Below are 22,126 nucleotides of genomic sequence, written 5' to 3'. Positions count from 1 at the left end.
AAGGCCAACATGAAATCCTCATAAAGAGTAGTAATATTCCACTCTTCTTTGGTTCTGATACCTAAATAAACTTCAGTGCTTCTCTTGCAGACCACATATGGTAACAATGTGCTGCCAATTAACTTTGTAATTTGGGAGCTTTTTCAGCAAGGTTGAGGAGAGCTAGTAAAACAGTTCGGGGCTGATCTCAAAGTGTTTTTCCCAGGATTCAATAAAGGGTGGATGTAGTAACATCCTTTGCTTTGATAATATAATTTAGGCCAGATGATTCTGGAGCACAGACAGGGGGTACAACTCAGACGTGTGCATTTTGATTGCACTTGTGGCATTAGCAGCCAGGAGTCTGAGCAAGGAGCAAAGCTGCTCACCCACAAACAGTGGCTTCTCTTAGAGACTGGTAGAGTTTTTCAGGAGTTTCCTCAGTCCATTTACCAAAGTCTTAAGAACAGGGAGAGCTGTTTCCTACTGTATGTGGAATTCTCTTTAATTGGGATAAGCTGATGATGAAGAAAACCTTTGGTTTAGAATCCTACAAGGTCTGGGAAAAATTAAATGTAAATACCTGAAGAAGGTTTAACACAAAAGAAACGAGCTACTGAAGTTCCTCTCTGTGACTGAAAAATCCTCTTTAAGGAGGGGGATGCTGCTTGGCTGTCTCACTAGATGAAAGTGTGTGGGTGATTTATGTTTAGGTGGAAGTGTATGCAGGTCTTTTGGTCTTAAACCCAGACACCACTGGTATTGCAGCTGGCAATTCAGGCATGCAATAACCTACCCTAGGCTGCAGGCAGCTCACTGGGAGATAAGCATGAAGAGCAGTTCAGAGGTGTCACTGCCTGTTGCATATACAACACTAGGGATGGTTATTGCCATTGTACTTTTTGCTGTGTAGTCAGTAGTCCTCTCTACTCAGGAGCACTCAGAGCCACTTGAGCAGTGACTTTCTGGCCCCTCTGGGAGCATGGTGTGAGATGACCAGGAGAACATATCAGATTATACAAATTGTCAGGACTCTGAGGACTCCAGTGCAGGCTGTGGTGTTTCTCTCTCTCTGCTGCTGCTGTGCATCCATGGAACAGCTTATGATTTAGTTTCTTAGGAGATTAAGCTCTGCTGCCCAAAACTGTAAGCCTTTGGTTTGTTCATGTTCTGGAAATTGGCTGAATCTATAGACACCTCACTAAAGACTTTAAGCATCCTCCTCTGGACTTCACCCAGACTCAGCACCAACTTGGTGAAAGAGGAGCCATGTGCAGGAGGTGTTATCAGGCTGTGTCAGGCCATGGATTAGCACCTCTGCATAGTGCTGACAGCCCACATGCACTTGGGGATTAACCTCTGATGCTGGAGTTGTTACCATGTCCTGCCACAGGGCTTCTCTGCTGTTACATGGTTTTGCCTATGCAGCTTTTCTGGAGATGCCAGTGCTGACCCTTTGCTCCTTAGGCAGCTTTTCAGCTCCTCTGGCTGGTCACAATGACCCTTCCTCTAATTGGTACTGGATTGCCTTAGTATTCATCCCCTGGCCTGTTCTTTCTGGACTGTCACTGTGAAGGCTGTCTTGGGACCTGTTGGGTCTTTCTGGAGCAGAAGAGAGGTGGAGGATGGCAGGAACAGAGCAGTCTGACAACCCATCCTTCCAGATGCATGTTTCTCTTTTTTGGCCTGATAGCATCTTCTAAGGCACGTAGAGGGACAGGTAAAGGGCCACTGCACCTGCAGTCAGTTAAATGTAGAGAGTCAGTGTCACTGTAAGCTTTGGGTTTCCAAGACAGCACATCTGCTTCATGGGCAGGACTGTTCAATCCATCACCACTGCAGTGTGATCAGTCTGTGAGCTGCTGGGGAATGGACACTTGGACAAGCCATTACAGGTAAATGCTTACCAGCCACTTCTCAGTAAATGCTTCTCTCTGCACATGATAGATGCAAAGTAACTGGAGGGAGTTTACTTTTCAGTGAAAGAGCAGGCCATGAACTCCCATTTAGCATAGGGTGAAGCACAGAGGTGGTTACCGCAGGGCAGCCAGTGTGTAGTAAAGTCATGTCCTTGCTTGCCCTTTGCCAAGTTGTAAGGTCCTTGAGAAATACTCCCTACATTGCACAGGGATCTGCTCTACAGCAAAGGGTGAATCAGAGCTTGTGCATCAGGTTAGATGTGGTCAAAGATAACTGATTTGGGCTAAGTCATAAAGGAGCTCAGCAGTTAAATGGCAGAACAGAAACCTGCTGGGCAGCTCATCATGTCTCCAGCAACAGGCTTCTGGCCCATCCCTTTTGCTCTGCTGCAGACCACCAGTTTTGGAGGCTTTCTCCTGCTTACAGCAAGGGATACCTTGATACCTTGGGGAGGTCAAGGAATAGTGTTGGAGATACTTTCTCTTTTGAAGCCAAATATTGAAGCTGATTCTGTGCACGGAGGGAGGTAGCTGTGGAAGCACCTTAGAGGTGCACCTTACTTACAGATTGTAAGCTCCTGTGACAGGGACCACTCTGCAGAACACCAGGCACTTGTCTGCTCACATTAAGTGATGCTAAATTGCTATTTCTACCATATTTCCAAACTTAACCTCTAAGGGAAGGTTTGGAAGTGTAGGTTTGGGCTTGTTCCTCTGCAAATATGAATGAACAAAAAGAAAATACAGTGACTGTTGTATAAAGTGTGTGATGGCTATTGTAGTTTTGTTCTTTCTTTTGGTTTTACTTTATTTTTGTTAGTTTTATCAGTTACAGACCTGATCACCTAAGGTAGCCATTTTTCCTAGGAAAGCAATTGTTCGAGTTTTCCCTCCAATAAATTAATATAGTAGTCAAACCAATTTTAATATCTAGTTACATTATTTGTTTTAGGGGATTTATTCTTTAGCAACGTTTACCCTTTTAGTGAAAAAGGCAACAATTGGAATAGTCTGAACAATCCAATATGTTTTACCCTGAGCTAAGTAAAATCCCATAAATAACTGGAATTCATTTAACATATTAAGGGAGTCAAATATTTCTAAAAACAGATTTACAGCAGTCATTTCCTTCCAGTCCAGCAGGCAGTGACACAGGAATGACCCAGGCATGGAATGAAAAGCAGTGAGAGCTTTTCACATGCACCAAGCAAAGAGCAGTTACCATTCCCTGGCTCAGTTGCCTTCCCTGGTTCTCCAGGACAAGCCAATGAGGTGGTGCTCAGCCTCATTTAAGTCCAGTGGTGGGCTAGTGTTCATTTCTGCTGGCTGGCTTCTTTTCTTCTGTGAGTAGAAGTCGGTCTTTAAAGCCTCTTTTGTGGGACCAATGGAAGATGAAACAACAATGTCTTGAGGGAAAGCCTTTTATCTTTCCCCTTGCACCAGAGAACAGTGTAGGAGAACCTTTCCTTTGTCTGTCAGTGCTGCTAAAAACATTTTTGGTCCCCTGACCTGATGGTGCAGGCTGGCTGTGTTTGCACCACACAGAGCTTGCAGTGATCCCTGATGCAACACAAGAGCAGAGATCTTTGCCTCTCTTGTCTTTATGCTTTTCTCAACCAGAATCCACCATGCACATGCTCAGCTCACCCAGCGGGCCCTGGCAGGGGCCGTGCTCTGGATGCACAGGCAGCCTTTGCCCAGCACGGCTGCGGTGATGTTGCTCATCCCTGCTGTGTTGGTGCTTCTGTTTGTCAGGCAGCCCTTTGGTGTCATCTCTGGCTCATCCTTCAGTCTGCTGTGTTCTCTCAAATGGGAGCAGGCAAAGGGCTGGTCCCTGGGGAGCATTATATTAGATAGGAGCACTGAATTTTCCAGATGTTTGGGCTTAGATAAGGCCAAGCTTGGAGATGTGGGCTATCATCTCAGGCTGATCACATTATCCAGGGAGGTTGCCATTGCAGCTTTTTGCCAGAGCTGGAGAGGGAATGCTGAACCTGGAACCCACTGTGGGCCCCAGCTGGGACAAAAAAACACCTGTGAGACACAGCAGCAGGTTCAGAGCTTGCATGGCCAAGTTCAGTGCTTTTGGCAGGGAACTGTCAGGGCAAGAGGACTGTCAGTGCTTTCTGGGGTATTGCCATTCCTAACTCTCCCCAGTTGCTGGGCACCAGTTCAGGTCTGAAACTTATCATGGCTCCTTCTGGAGCAGTGGTCCCACTGGGACACCCCAGGCAGTCTCCATCACTGCCCTCCTGAGGCTGTGCATGCTGTGGCCTGGCCTGCATTGGCCAGTCCTTGTGATGCTGCTGGGCAGCATCCCAGAAGGCTTCCCAAGGCACTGGCCACCATTGGGCTGCCATCTTGCAACCGTTTGGTCGAAAGCAGCATTGCTTGATGGTACAGGAACATCCAGGCACACAGAAGGCCATACAAGCAGGAAGACAGGCTTTGAGCTGTTCCCTCCCCAGGTTATTATTTCTGAGGGGGGATGTTGAGATTTTGGCTAGTTTCCTTAGCAATGGCCTAAAATAACAAGAGGCCTGCTCAGTTGTTTGAGAGAGAGTTCTATTTTCATAACTCGATGCAAGAGGTGTGGTGGCTGCTTTGGTATGTCTTTGGGGCACGGCATAAGGGTGTGTGTGCTGAGGTAGCACTGACACATTGTGCAGGGCATTGCAAGCCGGGTTTGGCACAGCCATGTCCATGATGCCTAACTTGCTTTGGAGTGATCTATCTATTCCTCAGCTTGCCCCAAAGCTTGGACATGGTTCATTAGGTCCAGATGAGAGCTCAGCAGCAAATGAATTTATAGGCCTGTGCGTGGAAACCAACTCGGGACCGAAGCTCTGTATTGACTTCCTACTGACACGTAGTTAACCAGCAATCATGCTTCTTTTATACTTCTGTTCAAGCTGGCTCCTATTTTTTTATAGTGTTTCTAATCTCCCAGTTATTGTTTAATCTGTCTGATGGTTGCTTCTTCTTTAACATAAGCAGTTTGGAGCAAATGCTAGTGATGTGTATTTGATCCAGAATCATGTGAGTGCACAGTGGGTTTGTATTCATGTTCCTCTCTTGGCAGGTGCTGTTGTCCACATCCTTAACTAAGGGTGGGCTCTGCAAGCACCCCCATGCTGCCCTAACAGTTACTGCCCTCAGTGAATAGCAGGGATAATAATTTTTACTGCATTTTCTAGGTGGTCCTCTGTAGCCCCCAGAGTTCTGACTGCAGCAGTGGGACATGAGGCTGCATCTCAGCAGTGAAGGTGAATGGCTGCAGATCTTTGTCTGCAAGGAGGGAACACATGCTAAGCTGTAGCAACTGCAGTGTTGAAGGGTGCTAAGATAAATAAGGCATAGTTTAATTAAAACTACTATCAGCTCATTAGTTTTTTTATGTGATTTTAGGACAACACAAAACTATTTTGCTAAGAACACCATATGATTATCTGATAGTTGTAGGGGCCAAACCAGATACATTGCCTATAATCTGACAGGTTAGAAAGACCTTGGTAGTCTTTGGTACTTCAATAATATTTGAGAGAGGAGTAGTCAGTACTGAGACACTGGCATGACAGGAACTGCTGAAGAGCAAAAGCAGATGAGAAAATTATCTCCTGTTCCTCCATAAAGGCCATTGGAGGTATTACATGTAGGATAAAGTCAGACAGAGATTTGGTGACCAAAGGAAGGTTCGCTTTTGACTCCTGTAATCTGTTATTCCTCAAACAGAAATATGAACATGCTTGAAAGAAGTTATGGTGGTTTGGCAGTCCTCCCGTAGGACTGGGTAGTATGATTAATTCTCTGTGGTTTGTAAGACTCACATTAGAAAGTTAGCTCTTAAATGTTAACTTGGCCAGTGAAATTCCCTCCAGGCGAAGACCCTGTGTCTCCCTTGAGCTGTACCGTGGGAATGGGCCCAGTGCAAGTGTGGGTGGTGCTAACACCATCATATTCCCAACAACTACACTTTCTCAAGGACGTAACCATTTACCCACTGTGTTTTGGACACTGTAAGTACAGCTCAGCTGAGGGAAAGGGCTTTGTCGCAAGTTCATTTACCAGCTGATGCAATTTCAGTGACATCCAAATGTCAACTTCGATGTAAAACATAAAGCTGAGAATATCTGAATTTGAACTGCCATGCCTGGGAAGACAGGATATTCTTGCATGTTTTGAAATTCAGAGGGAATTTTCTTATTGTGGCCTAAGAAACTTTTCCCAATGTTTTTTAAACCCCTCTGTGTTGTTTTATGGCTACCAGTGAATTAACAATTAACTGAAGTTACCAGAATGAAAACAATAGTTTGTGGTTGAATATCAATTGAAATTAAGCAGTGAGAACAAAATGACTGCCAGTTTTCTTAACATCTAGGGCTATCATGGACAGATGTAGTAATACCTTTTCATTTTACATGTGCACTGCTACAGTTGCACTGCAAATATTTGAATTTAATGTCTCACTGATTTAGACATAAGGCAGTTTTTGCACTTGGGTCTTCAGGTGAGTGTCATTCCAATGCAGTGTAGTGGAGTCCTCCACATTACATGGGTTGTGCTCCCCATTCTGCATATCTCAGCTAGGTTATGGGTGATGTTCTTTGCTTGGAAAATGTTGGTTTCAGGATAGGATCAGACAATCAGAAGGGAGCAAGGTAGTGTGCTGCCAGAAGCAGGTTCCTTTGAATGAGAAGCAGAAACTCAAAACATTGTGTTCCCAGTCTGTTTACAAACATCAGGTGAAATGTCATAGCATTGCTCATCAGCTGCAGTTGGTTTCTACATCTCAACTAAAAGGCTGTTACCCTTGGTGACTGTCTGAGCACGTCTTCTGAAATTATGATACTTTTGATTCAGCAGTGTTGGATGCTCTACAAATGAAGATAAGATATGTGGGTGGATTTCTCAGCCTCTCCCTAGCCCCTGGGGTAAAGCTACCTCTGGATTCTTCTGGCTAAAGGGGTGCTAGAAAAGTCTGTGAGCTGGGGTTTTACACTGGGAAACACGTGTCTGTCACAATGGCCATGTTCATCTGAACAAGCAAGAGGAGTTGCAGCCGTACAGCACCACTGTCACAGGGCCTTGGGAGGCCAGATGACATGGGAAGGGCTGAGGCTGGACTTTGATGCAAATGGCAGGTCAGCAAGCAGACAGGAGAGGACAGTTGGAGTGTACCTGCTCAGAGTGCTGTCACCCATCTCTAGCTTCCCACTGCTCCTTGTCTTCCCAATATGCTGTGGCTGGGAAGGTTGTGGCACAGTCCACGGGCCATTTGTCTTTAGGGGTGTCCCTGAGCAAAGGAAGGAGTCTCAGTGCACGCTGCTCCTGCGTCTGCCTGATCTCCTCTCCATCTCCCAGAGCTGTTTAACAGCCTCCTTGGGCTGCTTTTGCCATCAGTGAAATAAGGAGTTTGTACTGTTCCTCACTTCTGCTCCTGTGTAGTGGCCAGTTTGATAAGTATTCCTCCTTCGCCTATCAGGAAGGTAGTAATGTGCATAGAATTTTAATCCAATATCTACATCTGTTTTAATTTATGAAAACTAAGGTATCATCTGTGATTCATCCTCCAGCTGTTCTGCTGCCCTGTTCTCAGGATAGCAAAGCTATGGGAGTCCAACCATTTGCATTAACCCCTCATCCCAACAATACTCCCCTGGAGAGTCGGGTCACAGAGCCTCAAGCAAGAACTGCTGCTGCTGTGCTAGATGCTTTGCAGGAAGCTGACTAACATATGATTTTGTTTACAAGTTAGGAGGCTACTGACCCTTCAAGCATTGGGCAGCTGATGTGCAGCTATAGCCAAATACCCCATTCCTGATTTTCTACTTAGTAGCAGCAGTGCACCTGTGAGCAGAGACAATAAGAAGAAATCTTTGCTTCTAGAAATGGCAACCTGCTAATGACTTCCATTCCTGTGAAATAAGGAGTTTGTACTGTTCCTCACTTCTGCTCCTGTGTAGTGGCCAGTTTGATAAGTATTCCTCCTTCGCCTATCAGGAAGGTAGTAATGTGCATAGAATTTTAATCCAATATCTACATCTGTTTTAATTTATGAAAACTAAGGTATCATCTGTGATTCATCCTCCAGCTGTTCTGCTGCCCTGTTCTCAGGATAGCAAAGCTATGGGAGTCCAACCATTTGCATTAACCCCTCATCCCAACAATACTCCCCTGGAGAGTCGGGTCACAGAGCCTCAAGCAAGAACTGCTGCTGCTGTGCTAGATGCTTTGCAGGAAGCTGACTAACATATGATTTTGTTTACAAGTTAGGAGGCTACTGACCCTTCAAGCATTGGGCAGCTGATGTGCAGCTATAGCCAAATACCCCATTCCTGATTTTCTACTTAGTAGCAGCAGTGCACCTGTGAGCAGAGACAATAAGAAGAAATCTTTGCATCTAGAAATGGCAACCTGCTAATGACTTCCATTCTTGCTTTCTCTCCTCTCAGAACATCCCCACCTTGGGAAGCGTAGCAATAACCATGGCGCTGCACAACTGTGATGAGGTGGCAGTGGCTGGGTTTGGCTATGACATGAGTTCACCCAATGCACCGCTGCACTACTATGAGAACATCAAGATGTCTGCCATCAAAGAGGTAGGGACTTCCTGCCAAGAACGTCTTCCTCCCAAACCTGCCGACCGCCCCGACTCCAGAGCCTGACTGGGATGCTGATGCCAGCTTATGGCTTTCTTCACCCATACAAGAAGTGCCTGTAAAATTCTAGACATTCTCCCCAAGTGCAATGTGTTAAAAATGGTTACTTCTGCTGGGAAAAGTTCTCTGGAATACGTATATAATGTGGTTCCCTCTTCTCAGAGTAGCAGAGAAAAGGGTCACGTAAGTGTTAACTGGAGCAGCATGAAAGGGAAGGGTTCTGCTCTGGGGTTGAAAAGATGTGGTCTGCTCCAGCTTTTTGATCCATTGTGTTGCTCTCTAATCCATAGGGTTCTCTTGCTAGTTGATCCCCTCCTCAGCCCCTGTGAAATGTGGGGGAAGTGAGATTAGCCTGTGCACATTAGCTCTCAGCTGACTGTTCAGCAGCAGCTAGCTGGTGTAAACACATTGTGGCTCTATGGGGACTGCCCTTTAAAATAGATCTACCTTAGAAACATTTGCTGGTACTGTTACCGCGAGATGGACAGCATTTTTAGAGGAACAAAATGTTGGTAAAATGCAGCCAGATAAAGACGCTTTTTCAGATCATTCTGCTTCCTGGGCCTTTGACACTGGTCAAAACTTCTGTAGTGGGAAGGCGTGCTGCTTTTTTTTGATAGAGCTCAGTCTTTCCCAGCACAGACGTGGCTCACGTCTTTCTAAGATTGCTTCTCCCTCTTCACTGGTTCCTAGGTAGGGAAAACTTCTCCATCCTACTCCATGTTGTGGAAGGGATGCAATTAAAAAAGGGAGTTGTTCCGGAGTGGAAGAATGCTTGTTGTACTGCTGAGGGACAGTAGCTATCTACTGGCACTTGGCATTTGTTCACCTCAAGTGCTTTGCCATTGATTCAGGCCAGGAGAGAAGGTGGGAAGTTGTATTTTTCCAAATCACAAGATTGTATATGTCTTAGGACTCTTGCAGGCTGCATGATCCTAGGCAGACTGAGGGGAATTAGAAATCAGTGATCAGTCAGCTTGAGAAACGAGAAGGGCGTTTCTAATTATCAGAGTAATGAGGCTTTGGAACAACCTCTTTACAGAGGCCAAGAGAACTGAGTTTAGGAAAAGACTGCAAGGAGGTCCCCAATACATCAAGAAACTGGGTGTTGTGGTCCTAAGGTACCTTCTGGGCTTGTGGAGGTAGCAAGAAGGTCTGCCTTGCTCAGTGGAGTAACTAACCATGTATTTAATCTGTCCTGGCTGGGAAAGTGAGTGCACATTTACAGGATTTAAGGAGTATGTCCAGAGAGCAGAACTGAATTGAGTCAGGAAGTACAGAGGTGTCAGGCTTGTGAAATCCCCAAGCAGAAAATAGCCGAGGTGTATCATTCTCGTGTCACATCAGCTTCCCTGCTTCTGGCTCTTCCCTGGGCATCTACTTGTAACCACTGCCTGGGATCCATGGCTACCCAGGCCCAGGTCTGAGTTACTACAGCTGGTTCATTCATCTTCCAGCAAAGGCGTGACTAGAGTGCAAATGGATGCAGATGCCAGGCTCCAGCAGTGGGGGCAGCTGTTAGTGAAAGTTTCAGGAAAAGCTGTTGTCTCTGTGGTCCCACTGTGACCACTCTTGCCCAGTGCTTCCTCTTGTCTCATAAGGATGTCAGTCCCTTGGTTCACTCTTGGACATGGGAACACTCACAGTGGGTGTCCTATGCCAAGCCTGTTTTGCAGCCTGGTGGGTGTCTCTGACATCAAGGACACCTATGTGGGAGCTGACAAAAAGAATCCCTTGGATCTTTGATTCTGGAGACTGGTACCCTGACTGAGATGCAGAAGACAGTGGAAGATAGGAGGGAGTCACTCTTTACACCATTTGTGGTCTCAGAAATAAACCTTTTATGTCACAGGGCAGTAGATGGGGATGAGCATGTGAAATGCAACCAGTAGGGTCTCCTAGAGGGACCAGTCAGTGCCTGGCTCAACAGGCCTGCTGTCTGGAAGCTGTCAGTCATCATGTCCAGGATGTTCGGTACAGAGGTGAGGGAGTGTTGAAAGGTTCTGGTGAAGCCTCACTAATTCAGATGTCAGTGGATTTGTTTCTGCAGCCGAGGCTATTGATGAGAGATCTGCAGGCCAGCAGAGCTGGTTCTAGGAGAAGGTTCCTGTTCCACTTGAAGGCTGGTTATCTGATATGTGTCTGCCCATTTAATCCTCACATCCTCACCCACTGGCTCCTCTTATGTTTCGATGCCCTGGTACAAGAAAAGCCATCTGTTCCCAAGTATCAATAATTGATGCTCCTCCTGCCTCTGCCCCTCCCAATATGACAAATTGTTTGTGATATTGTGGAATGTGAAGAGCAGAGAGAGGATTGCATTTCTTTCTTCTCCCATTTAATATTAATGGTAGCTGGTAATTGTTAGTCACCTGAGGGTGAAGTTGAAAGGTGAAGGGCATAATAATTGGGTTGTGTCTTCTGCAGTTGTCATCAAAGAACATACAAATGGAGATCTGCCCCACTCTAGACTGGATGCACCCTGCACACTCTGCTTGAAGAGAGATCTGCATGTGGTTTACACATCAGGAAGCTGGCCTGCATTGGAACCTTTTGCCAAACCTTGCCCTTGGCATTGGTGAAAGAAGACTGACCCAGAGCCAAGTTCCACCAAGCCTTTTGCCTGTTGCACTGCTCTGACACCCAAAAGCCCAAGAACATCTACAGCATTTTCCGCAGTGTTACTTTGGATCTCTGGGGTTGTGTCCAGATGTAGTTCTTCCTGGTTCTCTACATTTCAGCCTCTAAAGAAGCCACTAAAGCAGGCTATGCCTTGAAATTAAGCAAGTGTCATCTTTGTCCTCTTGTCTGGCCTGCAGACCCATGGAGGCTGGAGTACTCATTGCTGGGAGGGGAGGGTGAAACAGGTTTGCTTAACATAGCAACTTCATAGCACTGGAACAACTGCCATGGTTTGCAGCTGTTTCACCATAGCAGCATCCCAGGCAGGAACCCCTACAGTTTGACCAAGCTTTGGTGGGGCAGAACCTCTGTTTCTGAAGTTTGAATCTTTTCCTCCATCCTGAACGACCAAAAATCTTTAGTGTTTAAGCCTGGAGAGCAGCTGCAGGGAAGCACTCCAGCTCCACCCTGAAACCATCACTGTCTTTACAGAGGAAATGTAAACACCAGCAGCTTCCTGGGTCTGGAGGTGCCACACAGGTGTGTGTGGCTCCTGGGAGCCTCCCTGGGAACATCCATCAAGCTCCTTCCCCAGCCTAGTGTCTGCAGGGTGAATGGGTCTGGCAGCAAGTGTGCATCCTCTCTGCAAGGTGTGTTGCTGATTTACATTTGAGGGCTGCTTGACATCTCTCTGGACACCCTTGAAACCTGGTGACTCATCTCTGAGGAATTTGTTCTGATTACATAAAAAAGCCAGCAAAATGTGCTCGCTTGCTCACAGCTGGGCGGAGATGCCTCTCCCATGCCAAGACTGAGGTGATAAAAATCTCTGTGGAAATGAATGTGATTTTTCCTGTTGCTCGGTAGGACTGAGGCTTAATTTCCATGAGGAGAAACAGGCAGCCCCACTGTGTAGTTTTGCTTAGTCTTTGCTTTTCCTTCAGGGTTAAAAGCACTTGAGGTCCAAGATTGTGCTGCTGTTGCTGCCACAGAAGGCAGCTGCCTCCACTGCCTCTTCCAGCATTTTTGACTCCCAAGGGCTGGGCAGGCATTTCCTGCCCCAGAGGAAAAGGCTCTGCAAGGAGGCAGATGCTCTGGAGCTTCATTGGTGTTACCAGTCAAGGGGAAATGTATGGTTTTGTCAGTAGTATGGCTGCAAAACGTGTATGGATTAACCTATGTGCTTATGAATGCTTATGAGAGTAAATTTTTCCAGTTTAGTCCAGGATGGCTTCCTTACCTTCTGTCCTGGGTAGCTCAATGTACTCCAGCCAGGGCATGTCCAGACAGACCTAATCATTGAACAGTTTGTGTTGGAAGGGACCTTTAAAGGTCACCTAGTCCAATCCCCCTGTAGTGAGCCAGAACATCTTCAACTAGATTGGGTTACTCAGAGCCCCGTCCAACACGAACTTGAATGTTTCCAGGGATGGGACATCTACCAAATCTCTGGGCAACCTGTGTCAGTGTTTCACCACCTGCATCATAAAAAATGTCCTCCTTATATTTAGTCTGAATCTACCACCTTTTGTTTAAAACCATTATCCCTTGTTCTTTCACAACAGGCCCTACTAAAAAGTTTGTCCCTATCTTATAGGATTGTAAAGATGATTACAAGTTATACTTTGATGTCCAATGAACCTGCTCTTTTATTGTTGCTATCTCCATGTGGAAAATGTCCAGATAGCCCCCTTGTGAGATCTTTGTTTAATATAGACCGTAGCTGATAAAGCTGAAACTGTTAAGAACAGTTAAACAAAAAAGCTGAAGTTAGCCCTGTTCCTTATGTATATATTTTTCCTTAGTTATAGTCCATGAGCCTTTTCTGTTCCCAAGTGTGCTCTGGAGGTCTGGCAGTACTCTGGTGTGGTGCTTTCAGTCCCAGGCTGTGAGCTGGAAGATCAATGCTTGCAGTGCAAAGCCACCCCTTGACCCCAGCTCCGCTGCCCAGCAGCTTCTCCCCTTATCCCTCATCTTCATCCCATCATGGCTGGAGCTGCAGAGTCCCTGGTCTGCACTTCATCAGAGGGTTTCTGGGTGGCATGAGGACCCCTTGCTGTTCTCTGGTGTGTTCTCTCACAGATGATTTTTCAGCTTTGATCCTGTCTCTTTGTTTTAACTTAAAAAATGCAGAATGTCCAAGTGTGTCATCTCCTTTCAGTTACTATTTTCCCTCTTCCAAATGACTTTGCAACAGCTTTCAACTTTTGGCTGCTTCCATGAATGCTGTACAGAAATGACTGAGTCCTTGCCAAGGTGTCTGCTCACTATTTTCTGGTTTTGTGGCAATGAGTCCACCAGAGCTGAATTTTTATACACTTCATTGTATTTTTATTGCTTGATCAGGTCCTGTAATTCTTCCTGCCCAAGCACTCCAGAATGATGTATTTTTATCACAGGTCACTGTCTCCTATTAATGTGGAAGTATAAGATCTGGGAATATGGTGAAGGAAAAATGGAAATGGAGGTGAGGAAAAAGGGAATAATTTTTAAACAGAGTGAAGGCTTTTCCAGATAAAAAGATAAATGGACTTGCCTATAAGGATTACAATAGACCTTCTTTGCTAATGGCAAAACAATCTAGTGTTTCAGGCAGAAATTAGTTCAGGATGGGAAAGTGACAGTGTTTAAGGTAGTAAAAACATATCCATGAAGAGCTGATGAAACTGAGAGAACAAGAGGCTGTGCTAAATCATGGGAATGAAGCAGAAGACTGGCTCCCAACATCCATCTGCTTGCTGTGCCTTCCCTGGCCTCACAATCCAGAGGTGAGCTTCAGTCTCCTGGTCATGTCTTGCAGGAGCAAGAATGAGAGCAAGGAGTCACCTCATACAGCACCCAGGGAGCACCTCAAGCTGTCTTCCCAGCAGAGTGCCTCATGCATTTGCGGTTAGTAAAAACAGAGCATGTGTGGTTAAAAGCCACCCTTATCCATCCAGAGCCCATCTGCAGCATTTGTGTCACGTGGAGGAGCTGCTGACTGGTCTTCTTTTCACTCTAGAAGCCTATCAGGTGCCAGCGCCCATGGCTGGAGGTGTCAGCTCCTTTGATACAGCTGTGCCCGGCACCTCAGTGACTCACTGCCTGACCCGAGGGGGAGGTGGTGGGGCTGCCTTTGATGCCTTCTTTCTGATCATTGGCTCTGCTTCCCCAGCAGGTCTTTGTGGGGTGCTGGAGGACACCATCTTGTAACACTTCTTATTCAGCCTGTGTGAGGGCTGTCACAAGGGCCAGGGGAGGTGGCCTGCAGTGACACAGCTTTGTCTCTGTCTCTCCCCGCCAGCAGCTACCTCTCAGAATAATCCGCAAACATCACGTTTGGAGTCTCGGCCCATGAAGGCACACACAATAGTGCTTTATCATCATCTGGGCTCTCTCTGTGAAGCCATCCTTTGCATTTTAAATCAACGCAAGTTGCTTGGGAGGGGGTGGTTGGGCTGCTTCAGGCCTCCAAGTACCTTAAAGTTTGCGGTAGCCAACAAGAGGAACAAAACTCCTTTGAAAGCCGGGCAGATGTCTACCCTGGTGATTTATAGACTGAAAACACGGCTATTCGAGCCTGGCTGATGAATTGCGATTGGAGTACAAGGAATGGTGCAGACTGAAATGGAGGTCAGCTTTGGAGGGGGAGGTTAGGGGCTGGGGCAGGGGCACCTCTGAAAGGGCAATGCTTTTCTTGGGGCCGGCAGTGATGACTGATGAGGTTTATACATTTTTGTCTTTGTTTAAAAGCCACCTGTTTGACAGCGTTTTGGCTGAACCAAGGCCTCACATGCTGTTCCTGTGCATAAGGACTGTGTGTCTATGTAATAGAAATCTGGAAAGACTGATGGAATAGCAGTCATGACCAGAGCACAGGTATTGCCTTGTTCAGTAGGACAGAAGTATGGTAACACTTGTGGGGTACCACTCTGCACTCATAACAGCAAGGAAGGTAAGGCTGTAGGATGGACAAAAGCCGAGTTAGTGTTTGGACAAGAAAAGACAGTAAAAGATATACAGGCATGTGCTAGAGCTCAGCTGCTGTCCCCAGCATTGAATGCAGACTTCTGTAGGGGTGCTGGGTACCACCAGAAGTTGCACTGCCATGGATGTACAGTAGGAGCCAGGATTACTGTCAAGGGGAGAGCCCAGGTATTCCCAGATGCAGTAGCTGGCACAGCTCTTCTCACCAGCTGTGAGGGCACAAGAAGAGCTGATGGCCTTTCAGAGCTGATTTTAGCAGGCATGAAGACCTTGCAGAGGGACATGTTAGGAAACAGCATTTGATCAAGTGCCTTCATGGTTAGATTACATGGAAAGGCAACAGAAGTGATACTATAACTCAGATTTTGCTTCCCAAAGGAGGGAACTTGATAAGCAGGTCTGCACCTAGACTGTGGGATGGCACTCGGCAGTGCTGGCAAGGTGCTTGGAGGAATTGGGATGTGTGTGCAGACTCTGACCTCTGCATTTTAGGCCTAGCCTAGGAGAATGGGCTACCAAAAGCAGATGCACTAAAGAGCTTATAGACTCATTGTAGACTTGAAATCTTTTTTACAAGAAGTGCAAAAATTCTCTGCAATTCACATTTGGAGTAAAGGGGGGATCAGGCAGAAAAAGGCTGTAGACATAACTTCATAAATAACTGCTGTAAAGTGGTGTTAGAAGTAACAGAGGAGTGGGGGAGACCATCATCAGAGACTTCATCCCTGGTGGCTGGAAAGGACAGACATAAAGTGGAAACTGGAAAACGTCCAGTTAAATTAGATCTTGCAAAAGAAAATAAAGCAACCACTGCACAGTCCCACTGCCAAACAAGTAATATGGGAACAAGGAAAGCATTACTAGAACTGTAGCATCCTGGAAAGTGAAAGAAAGAGGAGTAGGGATTAAAGAGCCAGAGAGGGAACCACAGGAATTAATATATTACCTCCATAAGGATGATATGATGAATATGAGGCAAAGGGTGGTTTAAGGTGAGATAGATACAGAAAATGAGTGGGTCACCAGTGAAAGGCAAAAGCTGTTGAAACTAATGCACTACGTGTGAGAGCCTGAGAGAGCTCTGCTCAGCCACTGTGCTGTTGAGCCAATGAAGCTGCAAGTCCAAAGGAAAAGGTCCTCAATAAATCTATCAGGTTATCTGTGGTTCCACAGGATTAGATTGTAGTGGACATACCTCTTTTTCCTTTCTTTTTTGAGGGGATGGGAGGAAGGCAAGGAAAGTAATCCTGTCAAATCCAGACCTCTTTGTCTGACCTCAGAGGTACCATGCAGAACTTCAGAGCCAAGTTTAAATGAAAGAATAATCAGATCCTGAAAGTAAACACAACATGGATTTACCAAAGGCAGGTTACAAAAAATAATGTAATATCTTTATTTGATTTAAAAAAAAAAAGTCATTCTGGGGGCAGAGGAAGTATAGTAGCTCAGTCTGTCTGAAGTTCAGTTAAGCGTGCAGTTCCATGTGGTGTGAGGTACTATTAGTTAAGCTTCAGAAGCTACAGTTTGATGGCAGCACCTGTATGTGAATAGTCTCTCTAAAGGAGAACACAAAGAGCAGCACCGAATGAACGGCAGGGAGTTTCCCCCACAGGAGGTCATGTGTAGTGTTTGCTTTAATGATTTTTGGCACAGAAGGCAATGGTGTGCAAGTGGAATTTGTGATGATACAAAACCAGGTGTGGTCAATACAAAGGAGGATGAAAATACCATCCAGGAAGACCATAAGCACCTTGAGAGCAGGAGTGAACTGGGTGGCATGAAACCAAAGAGTATGAATGGAAGGTCACGCTGTTTGGGACAATAACAGAAATTTTTATACTAAGCTGGGAAAGCATTATTTGGCAATGAGAGAGGAGGCAAATACTTAGAAAGGTATGAATAAATCACAGGACAACTCAGGGTGCCAGGCTGTTAATGTGGGGGGAAAAAAAAAAAAAGGCAAATTCAGCTTTGTCAAGGAAAGAACCTCCTGTAGAGATGAAAAATTGCCTCTGCATGAGGCAATGATGAGCCCTTTTCTGCTTCCCAAGAAGGAAATTTGGTGTAATTAGGGTCAGAGGAAGCTATGACACTTCTGGGAAATTTCCAGATACAATTTCTCTCTCTGTATGTATTAAGGATAAGCAGGAGCTCAAAAGAGTTGTTCAAAGTTTCGAGTTGGTTTAAGAATGACTGGGCTTAAAGGTGAGTAAATCTTTGCTAAACATGAAAAGATGAGGGTGCCCAGCCCTTCCTTTTGTGTCAGTATGTGTGGCTCACAGAGGTGTCCCAGGAGATGGACTGAGGAGGAGGCAATGGGTCCTGAACAGGCAGGGTGCTGGTGTCATGCGAAGTGCACTGGGGGGTGAAACTGCAGCTCAGGGGTGGCCAAAACCCAGCTGCTGTGCGTGGTCACTGTGCCAGGACCAGAGCAAGGGTGTGGGCAAGGCAGAATAATGAAAAATTAGCAGCTCTAGAGACAAGGCAGTGCAGGCTAAAAGGAGAGATAAATTAGCACCAGTGGAGACTAGAAACTGTTGTTACCAGTGAAGTCACACTTCTTGCTGCTGCTGTGGTTTCTGAGCAGGTTTTCAGGGAGAAATGCTGCTGATTTGCAGAAATAGAGGATGTAACAGAACTGAGAAACCTTCTGCTTCACAACTTGTTGTTTTTCTTGAATGCATTCCTCACTGACTTCACTCTCTTTGATTTAATCTTCCTGTATTTTAAGATACTGCAATATACTTGATAAGACTAATGTGCTCTGAAGCTGAGGCATTCCCTGATTATAATTGATTACAGATGGGGAGCTTACCTTCCTCCTGGGTTCATCACTGAAACATTTTCTTGGTCTTAAAATATTCTACTTGGCTTCTCTTGAAAGGACAGAGGATGTTTTGTGCTCCCTCTTGGGAATCACCAAGAAAAAAAGGACAGGTGGTTTGAGGCTGCTGCATTTGCATAACCCTGAAAGGTGGCTTTAACTGATGATAAATTTTGATCTAACAACTGTGACCAAACGGTCACACATCAGACCCACTGCCACCTCTCTGGGATGGACAGCCACAACAGTGCATCCACTTACAGAGGGACTCTCCTCCTGCTGTTTCTCTCTCCACTGAAAAGACCAAACACCTGCAACTCACAGAGACACCCGAATCAAAGGAAATTTCAGCCTGATCCCCAAACAGCAACAAGGGCTCTTGGAGCCTCCTGGGCTGTTCCTGGTGAAACTTCCAGGAGTTCATTACTCTGGCCATGGGCTGAGACAAGCAGCCTGTTTGTTTGCACAGGTGGAGGCAAATTGTTAGATTCAATGATCTTAAGGGTCTTTCCCAACCTAAATGATTTTCTGATTCTAAGCTCTATGAACTGATGTGCTACTCAGGGTGCTCTTTAGGGTGGATACACCTTTAGGGTGTATGCTGACTTTTAGGGTGTATTTCATTGCCCTTCCCCATCAAAGGGAGCAAGATCCCTGCCTTTCTCTGGAAGTTTAGAGAAATCCGCTTTGGCTCCTCTCCCCACTGTGGCTGCTGGGGCTGGAATGCAGCGTCCTTTGCCTGATTAGCTCTGTCAGTGGGGTGAGTCCCTCTCCTGTAATCAGTAACCGGAGCTGGTGTTGCAGACATGCCTCATCCCTCCCGTGGCTGTCGGAGCAGCGCCGTGCTGAGCGAGTGCTCCTGGGGGGGACGAAGACCCAAGAAATCCTCTCCTTCTGTGGTCTTACATTCAACCACAAAACACTTGAGGGTAATGCCACAGCCACCACGAAGATCCCTGGATCAAATGGGAAGCTGAATTCCCTCACACGTGGCTTTCCGCTCGGAAAGAGCAGTTTGTGGCAGTGTCCGGGGCACGGAACGGCCGGAGGCTTCAGGCCTCGCCAGCAGCCCTGCGGTCCGTGCTGGAGCCAGGCCTGGCCATGCTGTGAGACGCTGCAAGTCTGCTGACCAAGATGTTACTGTCCACCTCCTGTACTTAAATTCCTGCTCCACTTGCACCTTCCACGAAGCAGATTTCCCCTTGCCATCAGAGAAGCTCTCAGATGTGGCCTGGGGTGAGGTTTTAGGTGGTTTGAGCTTAGGAGTGGCTGCTTCCCCAGTGACCATCTGTGCCAAGGGACACAAGCCGGTTGTACTGGGTGAAACCAGTTGGCTTCTCTCACAGTTTGATGAGGCTGAAGGATGTGAAGGAGGAGATCAGCTTGTGCTCTGATGTGTCAGGCACACTGGGTTCCCTGGTGCTCCATATAGGCTTTGAACAAGCCCAGCCAGATGTAAGTGAATGCATTGAGACCTGGTGTTCCAGCGTGGCCGCTGTGCCAGCAGACAGCTGCTGCTGCCTGTTGGCAGGAGCACACACACACACTTGGCTGCCTGTCTCGGTGCCGTGCGTTCCCAGCAAGGGGCTGTGCTGTCAGAGGGGACACTGCTGCGTCGCGGGGGCCAAGCCCGGGACCCCTGCTGGCATTCCACATGTGGGACTGCTCCACCACACCGGGGGATCCTGCCTGTCCTGCTCCGAGTGACAGCCACACGCATCCCTGCTCTCTCTGCTCCTTCTGCCCTGCACCACCATCACTATCACTCCCACTGCTGCTTTCTGAAATTCATCCTTTTTTCCCTTTTACAAGCCAGCTTTCTTCCCAGTGCCAGTTTTCAGTTTCTGCTTTTATGCTAGCTGAAGCCAAGCACCAAGTTGTTCCTGGGCAGCATATTTTCAGTTTGGAGATGGAGTCTTCTGTGTTTTCAGGGTTCCAGAGAGCACCAGCACAGTTTACCATGTGTGGCCTTGTTCCTGGTGTTGGTGCACCCTTTGCAGCATTCAGATCACTGGAAGCAAAGCAAGTCAAAGACTTACTTTGAACTCAGGTTACAAGATAACACCTGCCTGAACTGTATCCTAAGCAGCTTTAGCTGTCACCATTCCTTTACATTGAAGGGATGGAAGTGGCTTGTAAGCACAGTAGCAGCAAAAGAGGTATTTCCAAAATGTGCTGAAGATCTTGAGAGGGATGTGGGATCCCTTGGATCTCTTGGCAGCAGGCTCTGCACCATGAAAAGGTCTGTCTGTGCCACACAGTCAGCAGTTGTGGCTGAGAGCTGCTGGTTCTGGACAGGACAAGACATTCACAGATGACAGGAGAGCCACATGTATGTTGTGTGTGATGGATTCAACTGATGCTTTGCAGGCAGATGCCCACGATTTTGCTGTGGGTGAACTGGATTTAGATATCTATGACAGAGGGCCCGTGGGTTGGTGCTTTGTTGGTTGAGGCCATTTCCAGGAACATCCTATAGAGTGATTTTATCATGGTTCTGGTCATATTTGGAGCTCAGATTACCTGCTGACCAGAAGAACACTGTGCTGGAGACCTAGATTCATTTGCTGGGGTTCTTGACCTGTTGGGAGATTTTGGGGAAAGTTGCTTTTCCCTGCTGTGCCTTGGTCTCTCTGTGGGACACACCACTTAGTGCTGTTATCAAGTGCTTTAGTAGTACCAGCACAGGGGGGTGATGACAGACACTGTGCTCATGGCTAAAACCTGCTGCAGGGAACACATCTGGGTGGGCTGGCACCAACTATAGAATCATTGCTCTGCAGCACCTGGCTGGGAGATGTGACCATTTCACCCTTCATGTTGCATTTGTGGAACCTTTAGCATGTGATTATCTTTTGGTAGGGCCAATGGAGGCAAGAGCTGGCCTTGGTGGGCTGGTCATGGGGCTTTTTCAGCTGCGTGTACCCCCATGCATTCCCTAGAGACCTCCCTTGGCCCGAAGCTGTGTGTGGGTGCACCATGTCCTGCCACTGTGTCCTCTGCCAGCTCTGTTCCCCAGCACACATCACACATCATTGTTAATTCTGCACTGTTGGACTGGTGTGGTGGCTTGGGAGGGCACTGTAACCAGCTACACCTGCCCAGGGTGAAGGCACCTGGACTGACTCAGTTCTGGGAGACCTCCTGCCTCAGATACATGGGTCTGACCCTGCTGGCTGCATTGGCTTTAAATAAGAGAAAGACCTTGGTCTGCAAGGGCTCTTCTGGTCTGCAGCAGGTTCTGTCTCCTGGGCAGAAGCCACTGCCCTGCCCCAGCCGGGGTCTCCCACAATGTGTGGGATGGTAGCATGCTTGGCCAAGGATAGCTGCTGACCTCCTGTCTTTCCCATTTCTTACCAGTCCTGGACGCACAACATCCAGCGGGAGAAGGAGTTCCTGCGGAAGCTGGTGAAAGCCCGAGTCATCACTGACCTCACCAGTGGGATCTGAGGTGGCTGCAGCTGCTGCCTCCAAGGGAGGAGACGAAGACGCTGCAGCTCTGGGAGCAGGCATGGCAGCCCCCCCACAAGAGTCCCACCTCACTGAAAACACACAGAAATGCCCAGGTGCTCTGGGAAGACCCCCTCGCATATCCAATCTGCAGGAGGGTTGCATCTGCTTCCTCCAGGCATAGAGCTGGCAGGAGGTGGGGAAGGGGCTGAGTGGGCCGTTCCTGAACTCTTCTTCGCAGATGGATCTTCTGTGTCCTGAATTAAACAGGAAAGACTCAGGAGAGAGAAGAAAGGTTTGTGAATAAAACAATTTGTGCCAAATGGGAGGTGATGCTGCTCCGAGGCAGCAATGCCTGAATGTACAAAGTATTATTTTTTAAAAGAAACTCTGCTGGAATCATACTAGAAATGCCAAGGTGCAAGGCAAAGTCTGCTTGTGCACAGCCCTGCAAAAAGCCTGGCCTCTCCATGCTCCATCTGCTTTGTCACCAGCCTCAGACCTTTCCCCAGGAAAACAAATCCGTCCAAAACATCAGTGTCGTTAGTGCTGCTATAACTTGAAGGGAGAATAATGTCTTTCCCTTGTTCTCCACTTGGAGCTTCTGGATGGAGATGAGTATGGGTTTGTTTTTCTGCACTTTTCCTTGCTTCCCACATAGAGGCGGCAGCAGCAGCCGCCACTTACTTGGCTGTGGTTTTCATAAG

The 22,126-nt window shown here is 47.0% G+C and overlaps 1 protein-coding gene across 7 annotated transcripts in view; it reads left to right on the top strand.

Moving 5' to 3' along the window:
* ST3GAL3 (ST3 beta-galactoside alpha-2,3-sialyltransferase 3) overlaps positions 1-21,481 on the top strand; it is a 181,209-nt gene extending 159,728 nt beyond the window's left edge. For 3 of the 7 annotated variants that reach the window (XM_010006575.1, XM_010006574.1, XM_010006573.1), the window contains one exon: positions 21,330-21,419. In XM_010006575.1, coding sequence (XP_010004877.1) covers positions 21,330-21,419 — 90 coding nt within the window. Of the gene's footprint in view, positions 1-8,350; positions 8,498-21,329 lie in introns of all 7 variants that reach the window. The other 4 variants (XM_010006570.1, XM_010006569.1, XM_010006572.1 and 1 more) reach the window with 2 other exon arrangements.
* Positions 21,482-22,126: the final 645 nt, after the last annotated feature.

Source organism: Chaetura pelagica, unplaced genomic scaffold, assembly GCF_000747805.2.
Source record: "Chaetura pelagica isolate M959 unplaced genomic scaffold, ChaPel_1.0 scaffold69, whole genome shotgun sequence".
Classification (NCBI taxonomy): domain Eukaryota; kingdom Metazoa; phylum Chordata; class Aves; order Apodiformes; family Apodidae; genus Chaetura; species Chaetura pelagica.
Note: the sequence above shows the minus strand (reverse complement) of the source record. Positions and strands in the feature narration are given on the sequence as shown.